The sequence below is a fragment of the Fusarium oxysporum genome, chromosome 3 (assembly GCF_000149955.1).
Source record: "Fusarium oxysporum f. sp. lycopersici 4287 chromosome 3, whole genome shotgun sequence".
NCBI classification, from domain to species: domain Eukaryota; kingdom Fungi; phylum Ascomycota; class Sordariomycetes; order Hypocreales; family Nectriaceae; genus Fusarium; species Fusarium oxysporum.
Window position 1 is genome coordinate 4,911,057 of NC_030988.1, and position 18,279 is coordinate 4,929,335.

The 18,279-nt window shown below is 46.7% G+C and overlaps 7 protein-coding genes across 7 annotated transcripts; 6 read left to right on the top strand and 1 right to left on the bottom strand.

Annotated features, from left to right (window-relative positions):
- Positions 1-407: 407 nt before the first annotated feature.
- Positions 408-2,015, top strand: FOXG_14839 (uncharacterized protein). The gene is made up of 3 exons (XM_018394895.1): positions 408-787; positions 912-1,337; positions 1,392-2,015. Exons 1-3 carry the CDS (start codon positions 721-723, stop codon positions 1,751-1,753), a joined length of 855 nt encoding a protein of 284 aa, XP_018254812.1. The 5' UTR covers positions 408-720; the 3' UTR covers positions 1,754-2,015.
- Positions 2,016-2,670: 655 nt separating this feature from the next.
- Positions 2,671-4,730, top strand: FOXG_14840 (uncharacterized protein; the record flags this gene model as incomplete). Its single annotated transcript, XM_018394896.1, has 4 exons — positions 2,671-2,798; positions 2,905-3,003; positions 3,062-3,111; positions 3,318-4,730. 4 exons carry the CDS (start codon positions 2,671-2,673, stop codon positions 4,325-4,327), a joined length of 1,287 nt encoding a protein of 428 aa, XP_018254813.1. The 3' UTR covers positions 4,328-4,730.
- Positions 4,731-5,000: 270 nt separating this feature from the next.
- FOXG_14841 (uncharacterized protein) lies at positions 5,001-6,551 on the bottom strand. The gene has a single exon (XM_018394897.1). The coding sequence runs from the start codon at positions 6,430-6,432 to the stop codon at positions 5,425-5,427; it is 1,008 nt and encodes a 335-aa protein (XP_018254814.1). The 5' UTR covers positions 6,433-6,551; the 3' UTR covers positions 5,001-5,424.
- Positions 6,552-7,364: 813 nt separating this feature from the next.
- FOXG_21792 (uncharacterized protein) lies at positions 7,365-8,266 on the top strand (the record flags this gene model as incomplete). The annotated part of the gene is made up of 2 exons (XM_018402151.1): positions 7,365-7,463; positions 7,592-8,266. The coding sequence occupies 2 exons, from the start codon at positions 7,365-7,367 to the stop codon at positions 8,057-8,059; spliced, it is 567 nt and encodes a 188-aa protein (XP_018254815.1). The 3' UTR covers positions 8,060-8,266.
- A 146-nt stretch (positions 8,267-8,412) lies between these two features.
- Positions 8,413-11,168, top strand: FOXG_14842 (uncharacterized protein; the record flags this gene model as incomplete). The annotated part of the gene is made up of 3 exons (XM_018394898.1): positions 8,413-8,636; positions 8,690-8,934; positions 8,983-11,168. 3 exons carry the CDS (start codon positions 8,413-8,415, stop codon positions 11,166-11,168), a joined length of 2,655 nt encoding a protein of 884 aa, XP_018254816.1.
- Positions 11,169-12,214: 1,046 nt separating this feature from the next.
- Positions 12,215-12,664, top strand: FOXG_21793 (uncharacterized protein; the record flags this gene model as incomplete). The annotated part of the gene is made up of 1 exon (XM_018402152.1): positions 12,215-12,664. The coding sequence occupies one exon, from the start codon at positions 12,215-12,217 to the stop codon at positions 12,662-12,664; it is 450 nt and encodes a 149-aa protein (XP_018254817.1).
- A 1,230-nt stretch (positions 12,665-13,894) lies between these two features.
- FOXG_14843 (uncharacterized protein) lies at positions 13,895-17,506 on the top strand. Its single transcript, XM_018394899.1, has 2 exons — positions 13,895-14,053; positions 14,125-17,506. The coding sequence occupies exon 2, from the start codon at positions 16,048-16,050 to the stop codon at positions 16,699-16,701; it is 654 nt and encodes a 217-aa protein (XP_018254818.1). The 5' UTR covers positions 13,895-14,053; positions 14,125-16,047; the 3' UTR covers positions 16,702-17,506.
- Positions 17,507-18,279: the final 773 nt, after the last annotated feature.

Sequence of the window (18,279 nt, forward strand, 5' to 3'; positions counted from 1 at the left end):
TTAGCAGACTGTGGAAACCAGAGTCTGGAATGGAAGTTGAGAGTGAGAGTTAGCATCCACGATTTAGTGATTTCGCTAATTGTCAGTAATGGTGCCTTCCCCTACGTGTGCTTTAGCAGCACACGACAATTATTCAGCCTCTTAGATAAAGAATCGTGGAGTATTTTCATTACTACCGTGACTCCTTACCCAATGGGACTTCATGGCATACGGAAGTTCAATACCCATTGTCTTGTTTGAACCAGGCTCGTGCAGGCACTATAGCGAATACCGTGTACAAAGCTCAAGGACCTGGATAGGAGACCAAACACCAGTTAATGCGCTTAGTATGCCCCTTTCTCTGGCTCTCCATGCTTGTCTTTGTTCGCATGCCGGCGTGGAACGTAATGAAGTCATTATGGCCTGGACAGATTTAGCAGCCATGTCGTATCACACTGACTCATGAAAAAGCCATATAGCGGAAAATGACCAAAAGTCTACCGCCGCAAATGGACTTTCTCACACAGATCTGTTTACATCAGTCCAACCAGACAGTCCATAATTTGCCTTTACATTTGTACCCTCCCAGTTCACCCCGAGAGTATCACCTTGTCCGTGAGGCCGCATGAAATTCCTGTACTTTTAAGTTTCCTTCGACCCTCACCATCGACGAAAAACCATCTGGCAGCTTGTTTTTTTTCTCATCTACTCATATTGAGAGAGAAAGGCGTTTCAGGAAATATGGCTGAATTGGTTTTTGAAAATGAGGACTTGACTGCCCTCAAGGGTAATGTTATCGTCGTCACAGGTACGCAAGATACTGCCCGTCTCGGCTCCCCACACCCATCCCCAGGTGGTCATGCTCATACATGGGTTGACTATACACGTCTTAGTTACGTCGGCCTCAGTTAACATTAAAACTCTTTCAATAGGCGGTTCATCTGGCATAGGATTGGCTACCGTGGAGCTACTTCTGTCAATCGGAGCCTCGGTAGTCAACGGTGATGTCCAGGCTCCAGAAAAGGAGATGGCAGGCGCATATGAGTTCATCAAAACAGATGTAACTAAATGGGAAGAGTTACTTGCGCTGTTTAATAAGGCGAAGGAGACACATGGCCGCATCGATCATGTTTTTGCCAACGCCGGCATTGGCCCACGCGCCGATTACTTGTCTACTCAACTTGACCAAGCTGGCAATCTAATGGAACCATCGAGCCAGAATCTCGACATTAACCTCAAGGGTGTCATAAACACGTCAACTCTCGCGATTCACCATCTGCGACAGCAAGCTGAGGGAGGAAGCATTGTTATCACGGGATCCGCGACCGGTCTCCAGCGTTTTCGGGCCGTTGACTACGGTAAGTTGGGGAACGGTGTTCTCAGCGCGCTTTACGCTGGCTAATACGTGTTAGCTACTGCCAAACATGGAGTGCTCGGTTTTGGGCGAGGACTTGTCCCGTTGCTTAAAGCCGCTCAACTTCCGATCCGGGTCAACACCTTGGCACCCAGCTGGACGGATAGCAACGTTGTCCCATCCTTGAAGAGCTTGCTAAACAGCATAAACGTCGACGTACAACCTGCCTCTGTAGTAGCTCGTTGTGCCGTTTACCTCATGGCTGATACCACCATGAACGGACAAGTCGTCCATGTGCAGCGTGGTAAGTATGCTGAGGTTGATACGGCTGTTTTGATTCCCGCGTATAGGAAGATCAAAGGCGATGACTACCCGAGCGAGGATGAAGTCTTTGAGCGACTTGCAGCAGCGGCAGCGTAGGGTGTAGGTTATTGTACAGACGAAATGAGAATGAGTACGCAGCAGCAGAGAGAATTCTGTACAACTATAGAGCATGACAAGATACGACAAGAGAAAACTCGCGAAACCACTTGATCTTCTTTGTGCAAGGTGCAACATGTGATATAGAGCGTTGAACAGGACAACCATACCGCACTACGTCAGAAAACGTCTATTAGCTTATCGAAGATTCACAATCACCCCTCATGGGCCAGCCTTCACAGAGAATCTGCATTCTCTAACACAATGTTACCGAATAGAGTAATAATTAGCTGTAGTCCTCCATCCATATCCGTGCCCCGGACTGGTTGCAGACGTGACACCACTTTTCAAATCCTCTTTGTAGTCCCAGGTGACCGTTTCAGTCCGATTTCTCCAATTCCTCGGAGATTGGACCCCCTTTCTCCGGCTTGAAGACGATATACGGGTTAGGCTCCGCCTCAGCTAGGTATTACTAGGACATCACCACTTCTCGGTTCAGCTCGGTATGCGCCTAAAAGACATGCCTCAATAAAGTCTATTTTCGTCGAAATATCCTGTAAACGTGTCTCTCCTATACATGAGATACACCAATAATGGCCATATATGGAGTACTAGGTTTCTAACTACCAAAAGTACCGACAGCCTTTGTCGCCAAGTACCACCAGCTAAAAAAAGACGAGTCCTTTTCATCCCTACTTCAGTATATCTTTTAGTGTGGAGTAAAAGAAACATTTCTTCTGCTTTTTCTATGGGATCTGTTTAATATAATCTGTTTCTGCATCCATTCATCATCGGGGTCATAAGAGGTAAGTTAAATCACATCAGTTTCTAGCTTCTACATCCGCTCATTCCATCCTAAGATCAAACAGGTATTCAACAAACATATTGCTTGCACTATGCTGGCTCATTACTTGAAAATGGCCGTCTTGGCCATTGCGATCCAGTCTATGCTTAGCGTCGCAGAACCTAACGCCTTACAACTGTATCAGAGGGAACCTTCTCAGAGCGACGTAAAATATGCCAACATGGTCTACTTTGTCAACTGGTATGGCAGCCCCAATTTCCATGCAATTGAAGCCTTGGCAAGCCTGCCGCAGCCATGACCGGATCAGATTGAACGAGACGAGATACTGATCGTAAACGTATCTTAGGGGGATATATGAGCGAGATTTCCAACCACAGGATCTCCCCGCCTCCAGCATAACACATGTGCTATACGCTTTTATGAATGTGCAGGAGGACGGCACTGTGTACGTTCGCTCGGAAGAAAATAGCAATATCGGAAGCTTCGATCCTAACGCTTCTTAGATTCACGGGCGATGCATACGCAGATTTGGAAAAACATTACGAAGGGGATTGTAAGTTTTTTCACACCTACAGCAAACTTGACTTCTACCGTCACCCACCATCTCTGGCGCTTGCGGTTTGCAAATGCATCTTGCATGGCAAACGCAGAACCCATCAATCCTCCCTAGCTATTCCAGCCCGTTTCCCAGTATAACTTGCCAAAGCTCAAACTTGGATCAACTCGTTTGCTAACAGAGGACCTATCCCCTCTCTCTAGCTTGGCTCGAAAGCGATAAAGATAATGCGTTTGGATGCGTTAAGCAGCTCTTTCTCCTGAAAAAGGCGCACCGCAACCTCAAGGTCCTGCTATCCATCGGCGGCTGGACTTGGTCTACAAATTTCGCCACTACTGCAGCTAGTGCCGCCGGTCGATCTACCTTTGCCAAGTCGGCAGTCACTCTTCTGAAAGACTGGGGCTTTGACGGTATCGATATCGACTGGGAGTACCCAGCTAGTGATGAAGATGCAGCCAATATGGTACTCCTCCTTCAGGCGGTTCGGAACGAGCTCGATGCCTACGCTTCTAAGCACGCACCAGGATATCACTTTCAGCTTACCATCGCCGCTCCAGCGGGCTCGAGTCATTATAGCAAGCTACGCCTCGCAGATCTTGGTCGTATAGTCGATTACATCAATCTTATGGCTTACGACTATGCCGGATCCTGGAGCTCTGTAGCTGGTCACAGCGCTAATCTCTATGCAAACACAGACCTTCCCCAGTCTACTCCATTCAATACTGATGATGCCGTCAAAGCCTACCTTGATGCCGGGGTACCTTCTCACAAACTCATCCTCGGCATGCCTGCGTATGGAAGATCATTCATCGGTGCATCTGGCATGGGGGAACCGCACTCAGGCGTAGGCCTTCCCAACAAGGCGCTAGGTAGCTGGGAGGCTGGTGTCTGGGACTACAAAGCTTTATCCAAACAAGGTCTCGAAATAATGTACGATGAGAAGGCGCAAGCATACTACGGCAAGTATCAATCTGGCGGAGGCATCTGCTCGTACGATACTCCAGAAACTATCCAGAAAAAGGTGTCCTACTTGAAGCAGCGAGGCTTGGGAGGGGCTATGTTTTGGGAAGCATCAGGAGATGGGAGAGGACAAGAATCGCTGGTGGGAACGAGCTTCAGATCTTTGGGAAATCTCGATCAAACAGAAAACTTGCTTGTTTATCCTGATTCAAGATACAGAAACATTGCTTCCGGCATGGAAGCGGGGGTATGATCTAGGGGGCAGTTTAGTGGCGGAATACATACATGGCTTAATGTGCAAAAGCCGCGACTTGATATCGAGTAATCTACATTGAGTGGGCTTCGAATGATGGAGACCCGTGCGTTTCGTACCAATCCTGATCATCTTGCGTGGTACCTAGGGCTTGAAAGAGATTCACAACTTTCAAGCTGCCATGTTGGCTAAGCTGCAAATGGGGACAAGCTAAAGGTTGTTGGCGGAATTTGACTTTGTCGTCGGTAAATGTACCTCTTCTCAATGATTGACTCTTACATTAGGTATGAGACATTATCAGTTTTGACAAGCGATCCCACCTAATTACCATAGTTTGGTAATTGGTAGAAAAGTGAATGGTAGCTGCAGTACGACACATATAATTAGCACACGTTCACCGATCTAGATGTTCGTGGGTGGGGTAAGAAATAAACCTAAAGTCCGCCCAAGTGACTTTCATATGCAACCTTCAGTTTAGGGTACATACTCGATTGACAAGCGAATATAGCCTCGAGTTGATGTAACGAAATTGTTAGGATAAGTGTAGTGTATGAACTGAAGCAGAAGAATCTCATTTGATCAAGTTTTGGATATCAGGCAAGTTAAGGGAAAAAACATGAATAGAGTTATTTCGTCCTACGAGCCAATCGCAGTTTCGACGACGATAATTCAAGGTATATGATAAAAAGTTTGAAATAATTGAATAGATACATAAGTTATTTCCAATGCTATCGAGAAAACCAATAAGGAGCCCAGTTGAGTACCAGACGAGATGCTAGGCATACCAGACATTTATTATTCAACCTGCAATCGGGAAGACGACATGATTGCATGTCGAAATGAGTCAGCCTCGAGCCGGCCTAGAATATCATTTGGTGCAACGTTGCGGCCAGCAGTACTAGTAGGTAGCCATGCTGGTATAAACCTTGCAGCTCGTCTACATAAGCCAACAATTCTCACACATTAATTTGAATTCTGGAGCCTGTCCAACACCCAAATGGACCAGTCCCCGCCGTCACGAACAGTCCGGTAGAATGAATCGTTTATAATAGCCAATACGCGTGCCTATAAAAATCCTTAGGCATATAGCAGGGCTCCTATGATTTGTGCTCTACCACCATCTCTAGCCACGCTAGGATCTGCTCATTGACCTTGGTAGGCGATTCCCATAGTACCCAGTGAGACGCATCCACCTCTCTGCGAGTCAGGTTTTCAAAGTATTGATCCATGCCTTCGGACATGCTTGACGGTAACACTTCGTCCCGGGTGACAGCTAGGAACAATGCCGGCATTGAGAATTTGAGGGGCTTCAGTAAGAGCCGTAACTCGTCAAGGTAGTTGTGTGCCCGTGTGCGATACCAGCGGAGTGGTCTTTCAAGTTTAGCCTGTCCTTGTAGAGAATATCTAGAGACGTAATAATCCATCTCAACGTTCGACAGCCATTGGGATTGGTTCAATTTGGGTAGATTGTGAAACAGGATGCCTTCTGCTGCATGGAAGCCAACTTCATTTTCTGGACTCTTCGCGCCAAACATTGCATTAAGAAATTGCCGGATCTTTGTTTCATCCGTTATCTCCTTATCAATCAGCACGCCTTGGAACTGCAGCTGATACCTCAAGCTCTTCATAGCCTCGCGTTGCGTGACGTCATCGAGCGAACGATAGATGCGCGAGGGCGGGATGAACGGAGTGCCGACGCTAAAAATACCCTGGACCAGGTCGGGAAACCACAGAGCCGTGCGCCAAACCACCGCGCCGCCCCAGTCGTGTCCGCCGAGGATGATTTTTTTATCTTTGACGACAAGATTTGCCAGGTCTCTGATGTCCTCGGCGATGCTCCTCAAGGCGTACGAGCTTGGCTGACTAGGGGCGCTGGTAAGGCCGAAACCAAGCATGTCTGGCGCGATGATCTGATATCCATGAGATTGCAGACAGGGGATCTGATACCGCCAGCCGAAGGCCAAATCAGGAAATCCATGCAGAAGGATAATTGTCGCAAGGGGTTCGTTATCCGGATCGGCTTTCATGTAATGGTAAGTTTTGTGGCGGATTGTTGCTGTGTGCCATGTCACTCGAGAATCCTCGATCCCAAGCTTGTCGACCATATTTTCAAGTCGGGTATTTGAAATGGCTGAATGAATCCGTAGAAAATGGGCTACAAGGACCAGCTATAACGTTGGCATTGAATATGCTCGGGTTGTAAGCCGATGCTTTAGAAACAGCGTTGCGTCAATGCTGTCACTAGCAAAGCCCTCAATTTCATCTCTTATAAGGTTTGGATCTAATCATATGAAGAAGGAATACGAGACACGTCACGTAAGCGAAGAGGTGAAATCGACGGAGAGATGTATTCGGCCGTATAGGCTGAAAGATCATCAGAGGTCGCATTCGGACTATATTGTCACCATCAAAAAGTCGGAGAATACACTTGCAAGTGACAGTATGTCATCTGCTATTAATTTCAAGTAAAGAACCTATCTTGCCCGACTCAACGGCCATTTCTGTGTTGTTTTCCCATGATAGTCTTTCCATACCTCGCCTAACGACTTGGTTTGGCCGACAGAGCACTACAGTAGTCACTAATGCTTACATTCATTTTCTTATTTTTGTCCTTCGCTCTTTAAACCCCTGCTGAGCCACACGTTGTTGAAACTGGATTCAAATTACCCAAAGTCCATATTCAACCTTGCTGTGTGTCAACAGACGTGGAACTAGTCCCCTCATCCATACTGTACAGACAGGCAGACAGGCAAACATATGCGGTGACGACTGAGATAGAGGTCTATGGTAATGGTGCTAACGATGATGAGTCTTGAGGTAGTCGGTCACCATGTTTGTTGCTATGCAGAAGAAAAGGAGAAGACGCGGATAGTCAGGCTGCTGGATACGGGCTTCCCCGGCAGAAATCCGACAGATGGCTAATCTTGAAACTAAAAGTAATGCAACTCATTTTGGATTCGACTCGCCTCAGGACAAGCTCAAAAGACTACCAATCTCTTCTGGTGCGAGCGATTTCCTGGTACACCTATACTAAGTCATGGATCGCACGAGCTTAACGTCGATTGAGAAACAAACACTAAAAGAACACGCCGACAGGATGATGGATCAATGGGTCGCGCTCAGGGAAAATTTGAAGGTATGTACAATTCCAAGCAATCCTTGAGTACTGTGCAGTATGGTATCGAAGCTTCAGAGCAACTCACATCCGTACCCTTTTAGGAAGCCGATAGGTCGACTGTATCTAAGTTTTGCTTATATCTTCAGATCTTGGCACTAAGTCTATATCCTGATTACAATGCGAAAGAAGCCAGAGAGCTATTGGCACGAGATGAGATATCCATGCTGCGAATATTCTTTGAGAAAGATGACGGGCCGGATCCGGAATCGGTCGATCACGCGCAAGCTGGCCACATAATAGCACTTGCGTATGGCTTATTTGAAGCGTCGGGAGGCCAAAAAAGTGCTTTTTGGGATCAGTTCAACAACGAGTACTCATCTTTTAAGAATCAGAGCATATGTGGTTTCATGGTTGACGCTACGGGTATGAAATCCCTTGAAGGGGCCCATGCTGAACAGCTTTACCATGCGATATTGAAATCCAAGCTACTTTCGCGAAATGTAACCTTCAGCTTTACTATGTTTTCAGAAAGTGTTCAGAATTGCCAGAATGTTATCAACCCAGACTGGCATCAGAGAGCTTTCAAGCGATCGAGCTGCGGGAAAGAGCCATGAATGTGCAGTTAAGGCTTCCAAGCAAAGTGCGGCCGGAAATGATGTTTATGGGAAGCCAGGCGTATGATGGCATTTTAGCCAATGGAAATAAAGCTAGGGAAGTAGGAGACTCCACTCTTGCAATGACCTTGAGAAGGGCTTGTAATGTGTGCATTGTATGAACATACAAATAGCCCCGAGAAGCCATTCAGGAGCTATCAGCCAACATACAAATGTACTAGCGATATAACAGCAAGGTGGCTTTTCTTTACAAGACTTCCATGCACTCTTGAATGGCACTAGAACTACGATATATTGTTTCCCATGTTACAAATCCCTAGCGCACTTCGTTAAGACAGTCTTGTGCACCTATGATGGTTGTCTCACTCAGCTTCTCCATCATCGTTGTCTGCACGTGCCTGTCCAAACTGATTCACCTATATACATATGTTGGAACTGTGCCGCACGTTGCCCTCATACTTTTCCTGCCATCGGTTCTAGTTCCCGACATAGTGGTTATATGTCTGTCACGACTATTCCTGTCCCGGAAAAGGACCACCATCACCTACATAAGCCGTTTGTTAGGCTGCACTTTCTCGTATGTGGTAAACGTCTATAATTACCTTTAATTAAATGCTTATGAACTATCAGACTCATCCTGCTCGTCGCAACAGCTTTCCATGCAACATTCTATTACGAGACTGGCACCGAGGTTACGTGGACAAATGCACAGAGATATGTTCGCGATAAGGATGGCATCAGACTTTTGCTCAGTGGATCCAATTCCGCTATCGTCTGTGTAGTTCTCATTTTAGGTGTATCGTGGTTTTCCCAGACGCGTCTGTACCAGTACGCTGGCAGGTTTCTGAGCATGCTTACGGCACCATTGTTTCGAGGTAAATATCCATGACTCCACATAGTCTCCCGCAGAAGCTAACTTATAGCTCTGAAAGCACTGCAGATCTGGAACATGTGCAAACGCCGTCGTGGCTGTCACAGCGTCGAGGACGCGTATGACTATCAGAGCTTCATCAATTCCCAAACCGGTAACAGCCATGGAAAAGTCTATCTTGACCTACCGCCCCAAGCCAATACCGGGAGTTCGCGCAGATACCCCAAGATTCTGGCCCTGACCATATTCCTCTACTTAGCCTTGACGGCCAGTCTCCGCCCATCCTCACCATATTCTCAAATGTCGGCGAGCCTACCCATCACGATGCTGCAGATGATCGGCTCGCACAGTGACAGCCAGGCCAATCGCTATACTTTAAACAGGAATCCCTGGCCCTTTCCGCAACTCATCCATACGACAAACTGGGAAAAGCCCAAAGGGTACTTCAAAGGATGGGCACCAGGTGATAACAGCATTCTGGCCCAGTTGTATCGAGACCGTCTACCGACTTGGTTACCGGAGACACCTCCTGCTGGATTTTGCAAATGGCTACCGTCAAATCACTCGAACCAAGGGGATAGAGAGGTGGCGGATAGTGGTGGCGCTGGTCGTGTCTGCCACGAAACAAAGGTCGATGGTATGTTCTACAATCCAGTGAACGACCCACTTCGGGTCACCAATCAGGATGAAGCAATTTTGGACATCCTTAGTGATTCATTTAGGAATGGGACAGTCAAGATCAAGCACATTGCTCTGATCATGCTGGAAAGCACTAGAGAGGAGCTCTTTCCCCTACAACAGGGGTCGGACATTCACAACATCATCCTGGAGTCTTATAAGGGACAAAAAGACGGAGATGGTGTCAATGCGCTTTTATCCCAACTAACTCCAGTGGCGGAGAAGATCACTGGAAAATCTGGCTGCTGGAAGAAAACAAATGGTTCGGATCTCGCCAAAGTACCAATACCAGAGTGGAATGACACAACGCTGAATGGTTACGGTGGCATCAACGTCATAGGTGGTTTCACTGCCGCTTCTCTTTCGTTCAAGAGCTTGGCTGCGACTCACTGTGGAGTCTGGCCTATGCCTGTCGACAGCTTTCAAGAATCTGAAGCGCAGAGTTACCAACCTTGCATCTCACAAATCCTACATCTCTTCAATCAGAATAAGGGGGCTAAGACGGCTTCGAACGACTTCCTGGAGCAGAAATGGCTCACAGCCTTCTTTCAATCTATAACAGACAAGTATGATCGCCAGGACATATTCAACAATGAGATGGGTTTCGAAGAGATCGTAGCTAAGGATGTCTTGGAACAAAGAGCTAAGGCACAGTCCGGTTTGGAAGAAATCAACTATTTTGGATACCCTGAAACAACTTTAAAGACACACGTACGAGAGCTCATCGAGAAAGTGCAACGGGAGAAGAAGAGAATGTTCTTTTCCCATTTCACTAGCACAACCCATCACCCTTGGGGGCTACCCCGTGATTCCAAAAAGATCGAGTATGTGAATACACAAGGAAAGATGGGATGGCATAGGGACTTCAACAGCTACTTGAATACTGTGAGGTTCCAGGATGCATGGCTCGGTGAGCTTCTGCAGTTATTCGAACTACACGGCATTGCCAACGAGACTCTTGTGGTCCTTGTCGGAGACCATGGGCAGGCATTCAAAGAGGATATCACCACCAGGACCGGAACCTACAAGAATGGCTATGTCAGCAACTTTCGTGTGCCCATCACGTTCAGGCATCCTCATATCCCTCGCGTGCAGTACGAAGCGAATGCAACTTCAATCTCCATTCTTCCCACGATCTTGGACTTGCTCATTAACACCAGCTCGCTTAACCGTAAGGACATGACCATAGCATCTGATCTCCTTCACGATTATGAAGGACAATCGCTCATCCGGCCATATAAGAGCTCTCGGAACGGCCGTCGTGCATGGAACTTTGGCGTCATCAACAGCGGGGCGAGTATGCTCTCAGTGACGTCCGCAGATGCGCCCTGGAGGCTTGTCATACCTCTTGACCGTGCATCTCAGTGGAGATTCACCGACTTGAAGAACGACCCGCTCGAGCTTGAGCCTCTTGAGAGATGGTCAGTGGCACAGTTAGTTGGTGATGCGAGAAACATCTATGGCGAGGAAGCGTCGCAATGGGTTGTACAAGCTGATGCTGTGGCTCAGTGGTGGGCTTCAGAACGTAAAAGGCTCTGGGGATACAAGACTACGAAATAGACCAGAACAATCAGTCCACGGTGACTTTTCGGGTTAATGCTTGTAGTGCAGTGGAAGTTTTTATTGTCAAGCACAAAATGTTGCATTTGACGTTGCCGGCGATGCCACGAGGAACTGTTCAAGACATTCTGTTGTTGCATACATTTGTAGTGTTACAGATGGGCATATTGTAATTGCCCGGCCACATCTAAACCATAGCTAAAACGCCAGTCTGCGATCCTAAAGCGTTCCTCAGGCAAGAGCTAAGCACCAGGAGAGTCAAGTAAGATGGAAACCATCCGGATACGTTTTGAGAGTTTGACTGCACTCTTGAGAGAATGAGAAAATTGCAAGGACGAGTAGTCAGCAGTTTTTATTACGTTACTGGGCCTGGGGGAATTAAAGAGATGGCATGACAAGGTATTGACATCCACACAGCCAGCTCAGAGGCGTATTATGTTAAAGATCGCTAGTAGTACGTTTAAAACTAGGGAAGTAAAAGTGACTTAAAAGTCCTCGTTGGATGATGAATATACGGAGTACTGAAGCATTAAATCGATGCTACTGTGGCTTGTTGTGGCTGAGATGATTCCGTATTGGGATTGGCTAGACTGAGGGAAGTATTTCTCTTGTTGTAGGTTAAAACCCAGTTCTCAATAAGCTCTCTTTTTTTCTAGCCTTCCTTCTTCTTTTTTCTTCTTCAATGACTTCTGCCCCACAAGTACTCCGGCTGTAGAACGTTTTAGACGGACCATTCGTATGAAAGGGATAGACTGAAATAGCTATGTTATAGAACACCTACAAATAATGCCTAGGGTACGTAGCTTACAAGGTCCCATTCCGGACGCAAAGCAGGGGCTTGTTGCGTACCATGCGAATTTGTCCAGAGAAGTCTAACCGGCCCAAAACTCCCACCTAGCAAGCTGGTAGTTAACCTGTTTGATTACCATCTCTGTCTGTCATGTCTCGTCTAGATTATTTTCACTGAGTTACGCCACACTTCTGTCTAAACCCTTTCCCCGTGGCCTTGTCCCCGCTATAGCTGGAAACAACTTCCAAGAAACGAAATGGCACTTCTTACCTTACCGCCAGAACTTTACTTCATAATTGCTACTTTCCTCGAGCCAAAGGAATTTGCCACTTTGCTTCGTACTAGCAAGCAAATCTACCCCATCATTGACGACATCTTATATTACCGCGATGCGAAAAGCGACAGCCCAGCTGCCCTACTCTGGGCTATAAAGAAAGGAAGGTTAAATACGGTCAGGAAAGCCATCGGCGCTCACAAATGGCAATTTATTGCCCACGACATAGAGTGCGAATGCACAATCCGATCGACATTAAACGAAGCCCTTTGCCTAGCATCATCTGGAGGGCATATACATATCGTTCAGTTTCTTCTCGACGAAGGCGCCGATGCTGGTGCACAAAGAGGAGGGCGCGCAACAGCCCTACATCTAGCATCATTACATCGCCATGAGAAGATTATCCAGATCCTACGCGCTGCTACTAGTTGAAATATAGTGACTAACTTGAAGCCTTTCCTGAATTCCAAAGTCGCCTAGTTGGAAACTTTTTGCCAGCCTGTCGACGATTTTTTGTGAGAGCGAATGCTGCTTCAACATTTTGCAGTGAGGTCAAATAGCTGTTGGTAAAGCGGGATACTCCACTTATTCGAGAAGACCTAGTCTGAGCAAGCTGTTCACTGGAAAAGTCTCATACATTCCGATATATCCTAAACCAATAGGATCAAAGCAAGGGCACCAGGAATAGATTGACTTCAGGCTCTTAGAAGAATATTCGTCGTAGCAAGTCGTAAAGAAGATATGTTTTTGGCAACGTCTCCTGATGATATCGACGCCCTCACGGGTCGCCTGTCCACAGGAGGAGCATCGTTGGGCTGAGGAGGGTAACGTTCTCACATATTCGGATACCGCAATACCGCAACACACTGAAATAATATCTGTGGAGTTGAGGTATCATTTCCCTTTTATAAAGCTGCAATCATCGAGATTGCTTCATCATATTCTTGCCTGAGACATTCCTTGAACTGTTTCAATGCTTCTACGCGATATTCTTCAGGTGAGTCAATCAAGGCCCAAACAAAACACCCTTTGGATGTAATTCTATAAATCCAGTCCATTTTCAGTATGTAGGATGTTAAGTCTTTTTTGTCATATGTTTCGTGCAATACGTCCCTCGTGTTCAACCTGTCATAGAGGGCGTATGGGTTAGATTGCCACTCGACCAGTGACCAGCTTCCTGAGTGCCTGCTCATGTCGTGACAAGGTACTGTAACACCTCCTGGCCAATCCTGCTTTCAATATGCCGACAGAGAATACAAACAGACTATATATCCTTGAAAATAGTCCTTGAAAATAGTTTTTGCGGCCTTAGAGCCCAAATCCGGAGTCTGCTAGGGTAAGAAAGGGACCCGCCACGACGTGGAATTTGGCTCTACCCCTTCTCATGTGCAGCTGCGCCGCCAAGTGGACATTGCCCATAGGCCTAGAATTGTGGTCATATGGTACTAACATGCCTAGACTTGCTTGGGACGTTATTAGTTGAGTAGAATTCAACAAAGTGCCAGCTTTTGACCTTTTCCTAGGAACTATTATCTACCGTCCAGAGCATGCACACAAGGTTTCGCTACTACTACTAATCGTTCCGAGACTAAGAGCTTAATATGACCTTTCAAAGTGTATATACATCAAGCGCTTGGCAGATTGACTATCTAACGTCGATTATGGTTAAGCCTCAAGGCCACTCAGCGCACCATCCCATGAAGAGCAGTAGCTCCAGTGCGCCCAGAGGCTCTTTATCCAAAAGTGCGCAAGTTGGGATCATTATTGCCGCAGTGGTTGTTGGTCTGCTGCTAATTACATTTTGTTATTATGCGATACAAGGTTCGTTGCTCGTTCATTATAGAGAATCTTGTCATTCCGATATATATGAAGCTAACTGAAACTTTTTGTAGAACGGCGTCGTGCACGGAATGAACAAGATATCTTCAGTTGGAACAGAGTGACTTGTAAGACACTAAGTGCTGCCGTTCACCTCTGGATCTTTCTCCCGGTCAGCCGCGTGCTGAAACGACGCAATGCGCTCAAGGATGATCATGAAGACAAGTTATCGCTAGAAACGGTGAATCGTTGCCAGATCAGGGCCAAACGGGAAAGAGTCTGAAGAGAGTGCAGAGAATTCTCTTGCCCAGATGGATCAAGTAGCTTCAGACACCCTAAAGTAAGACTATGGCCCCTGGGGTCGCAAATAGCTACAACCCAAAATCGTGCGTCTTTGGTAACACATGTGACGAAAGTTAACTCTCTAAGTTCTTTCTGATGGCAGCTATGAAGGCCCATTTGCCTCAAGAATAGTCAATTTAGCTACCCGAGCCCTAGAGAGATCCTGACCCTATACGCAATATACCGGTATCCTAACACAATTCAATTTACACACTTCCAGGCTTTTATCACCTTTGGGCAGGGAGAATCGGGTCTTGAAGATCAACCCAACAGATGTTAGCTACACTTCGGCGCAGCCGAGGTGTCAAAGCTGCCCTTTGCGGGTTGCGAACGCACTGCCTCCTGCGAGCAGCTGCACCAAAGGACGCCATTGGCCTCACGGCTGATCATCATGATCCACGCAGGCGGAGGCAATGTTGCTAAGAACAACATAGGAGCTTGATAAGTATAAAAACTCGCTTGAGCTCATCGGTAATGAATGAAGACCAGCGAGTGCATCATCATCCTTGACGTACGCTGCTACCTATTTCCAAAATTCAATTCCAGCCCGAAAAAGTCTTTTGCAACGTGACATCGGAGAGCCACACCAACGAGCCACGCCGCCCCCATCCCTTGTCGGATTGAGGTGTTTGGACCTTCCTGGATGTGATTTTGCAGAACGGAAATAGGGTCCCATAGTTATTCTGTAGCTTTCTCGAGCGCCGAGATGGCGACGGTCTAAAACCGGATGGATTTCCCCAGATCTTGCGTCTGAAGTGCTTCTTGACTCAAGGCAGAATGGGTCCTTGTGGCTAGACGAAAGAGTCAGAACCAGGCCCTTTTGACTTATTCGTGTTTGGTATTCAATGTATGACCTCGATACGTAATAATTTGGAAAATGAATCACGTCGTAGCATCATTGAATTCTGGAGTAACACCAATGTAAGCACCTGGCACTTTGATTTTATATGCTTGCAACAGCTTCTTAGGGGGCTGGAAGGTCCCAGTGTTAGTAAGGGGCATTATGGGTAGTTGACTATTAGAGATGCCTGGGAATGCCCCATAAGTACTTAGAACATTATTGACCGAGCTCCGAGTCTGCTTACGGTTTAGCCGGTCATCATGGTACGTAGCAGACATATCATTCCATTGAAAAGGCAACGTCCTGCAGAACCAATTCAATTGCAGAGACAGATATGAACCCATGATTCTTGCTTTTGTTGCTCTGTTGTAATCATAAAGACATTGCTACAAGGGTCTGACCATGCCAGAACTGTGCGCCTGTCTCACGGTAACCAGGGACGGCAGACTAGTATTCCCCACTTGGCGTAATTTTGTCACGCCAATGATTACCTCCTCAGGAATCAATTTCGAGGCGCAAAGCGCCTGCCGGATTTTCAAGTGGCCGAGCAGCGCCCCCTGGAACAAGCGTCGGGATGGTTTGCAGCAACCTATAAATTCTCATATCTTCCCATGCTTTGATTCACCACTCGCCCCCTCAAATACTCGCATCTTGTTACGGCATCTGAGCCTTTCGCCACGACGCGATCCAGTGTGACGCGAAGCTCACTAAACAACAAGTAATTGCTGAATTGCAGCATAGAACGCCACGAACCGGCGCAAGAAACAACCCAGGCCAGCTGGAGGCTTCAACTAAGCCAAGTCTCTCAACCACGATGGCAATTACCAGAAGCTCTGGGAAACTCCCATCTAGATCGCCTTTGACGAAGGTCGAACTTTACCATATTCACAATGGCCCGTCCGCCAATTCGTTCAGTTCCATCTCAACCGAGCTGAGACAACAGCAACCATGTTATCGTTTTTGTCATCCAGAGGGACGCAGAAGATCCGAACGAATAGTAGCCCTCACATCCGCAAGAGCCAGACCTACTCGATCGTCTGGGAAGCTACCGGCCATACCGACAAACTCTGTTGTTGATCCGAGCCAAGCCAGATCACGTCGCGTCCAAAAATCCGATCTTTCCCAGCGCCACAAGCGATCATGTAAACCTAGCTCCAACCACCTGACCAAATATTCCATGATGGATCTCAAACGCCTAAACGCAGCAAGCGTACGGTACGCCAACGAAATTCTTGACAGATTAGAGATTTTGGATGTCCTCGCTAGAAAGTCGTCGTACGAAAGTAGGCGCAAAGCTGCTCTTGCGATCGCAGCCACTCAGACTTTCAACCGTTATACTAAGCATTTTGGAAATATGGCAGCAGATGATAAACCAAAGCTCTACGAACACGGAATTATTCAGCGGCTGAATGAGATTGTACTTAGTAGGATAGAGGGAAGGAGGTCGTTGGGATGCGCGCTGGTATGATGGTTCGCTACGTTGGGTGCTGAATCACGTAGACTGATGAACTTATGTACTAAATGCGATTCGTGTGTTGTCGGAAAACCAGCCTGCAGTGGGCAATTGCGCATCTTGCCTCTCCGGGGCCATCTCCTACCGCCACGAAACTAGAGCGAGCCTGAAGCCCTGTCTGCACCGAGCCCAGAAACTTTTGCCTTCTATAATATCTAGAAAATCTATTTGAGGTACCGTATAAGTTAAGTCAAAGAGCATTCATTTGAACAGCGGTCGAACACTCGAACCAGAGGTCGGGTATCCGCCAATCTTCTATGACAACGAAAAGAAAACAGAGCAGGGGGCGGAAGATACAAAAAGAATACAGTAAGCGGAAAAGATGACGCAGGGGACAGTATTAACAAAAGCATGTCCAAAAGTCCAACTCCATGTGTATACCTGAAGCAATGCGGGTCTTCATCAAGGAGAACGCTGGATGGGCTGCTACACTTATTGCAGACTAACAATTATTCTCCCCACTAGTTGGTCGATGCCATATGGGCTCTGCGGCTAAGGCAAATACATTAAGGGGAGGAACTTACGAATACTTCACGTTGCAGGCGTAGGGCGGCAATGTTTCATAGCTTTCGAGTTGTGATTTGAAAATCATAGTGCTAGGCAAACCAGCGGCCGTTAATAGGCCATAGTCATGAGTCCCTAACAGTTCTCCTCTCACCACCTGCAGTGAAGTAAATAGTGCAAAATACCGTATACGATATTTTTTCAACTCCACACTGCACTGTATTGTTTAAGAATTTGCTGCACTGCACTGTATACGATATTGCACTGTATTTGATCGATATCGTATTGTAATATCATATCGCACGGCGTGTAAAGACCCACATGACCTCGGTATAAAACTAACCAATTATGTAAAGATTGAGGTTTAAGACAGCCTGCTCGACCAAAGAAGAGGATTTTCACGGCCAACATACAGCAGCACACTATTTCCAAATGATAAGAACGCCTGAGAAGGCGTTCTCCCGGACCTCACTTGTGTTGAGCTAACGGGTATAAACAGGTAGGCAGCATTACTACTGAACTAAAGTTTCGTATTTCCTACGTACAAGAACGAAGTAAAAGCAGCGATTATAATAAAACTCTGCAGGTTCATTTTTTTAAGTATTTTATATATCATTAACATCGATTCTTAGGGTTGGTATAGTTCTGATATGTAACGGTATGATACAGTCAACAGGCTTGAAGCGCTGGAAATGAAGTGGATTGACTACGAACAACTAAGCTGAAGAGGAAAGAAAGGAAACCTGTAATATTGTCTGTTACACGTGTCGAAAACCCAAGCGTTGAGTCACGCGGCAGCCCAGGTAGCAGTTACTGTGAAGCTTCACCATGAAGCCGACCGTGACATGGTACTCGTCAAATAGGGTGGGAAGCTCGAGGCTGATGCGTACAACGAGAGGTCTCGTATTACCCGTATTGCACTGTATTTGCACTGAATGAATATCATATTATACGATATCTGAATGTCCCTGCACTGCACTACACGGTTTTCGGTATTGCTTGCACTGCACGGTATAAAAATACCGTGCA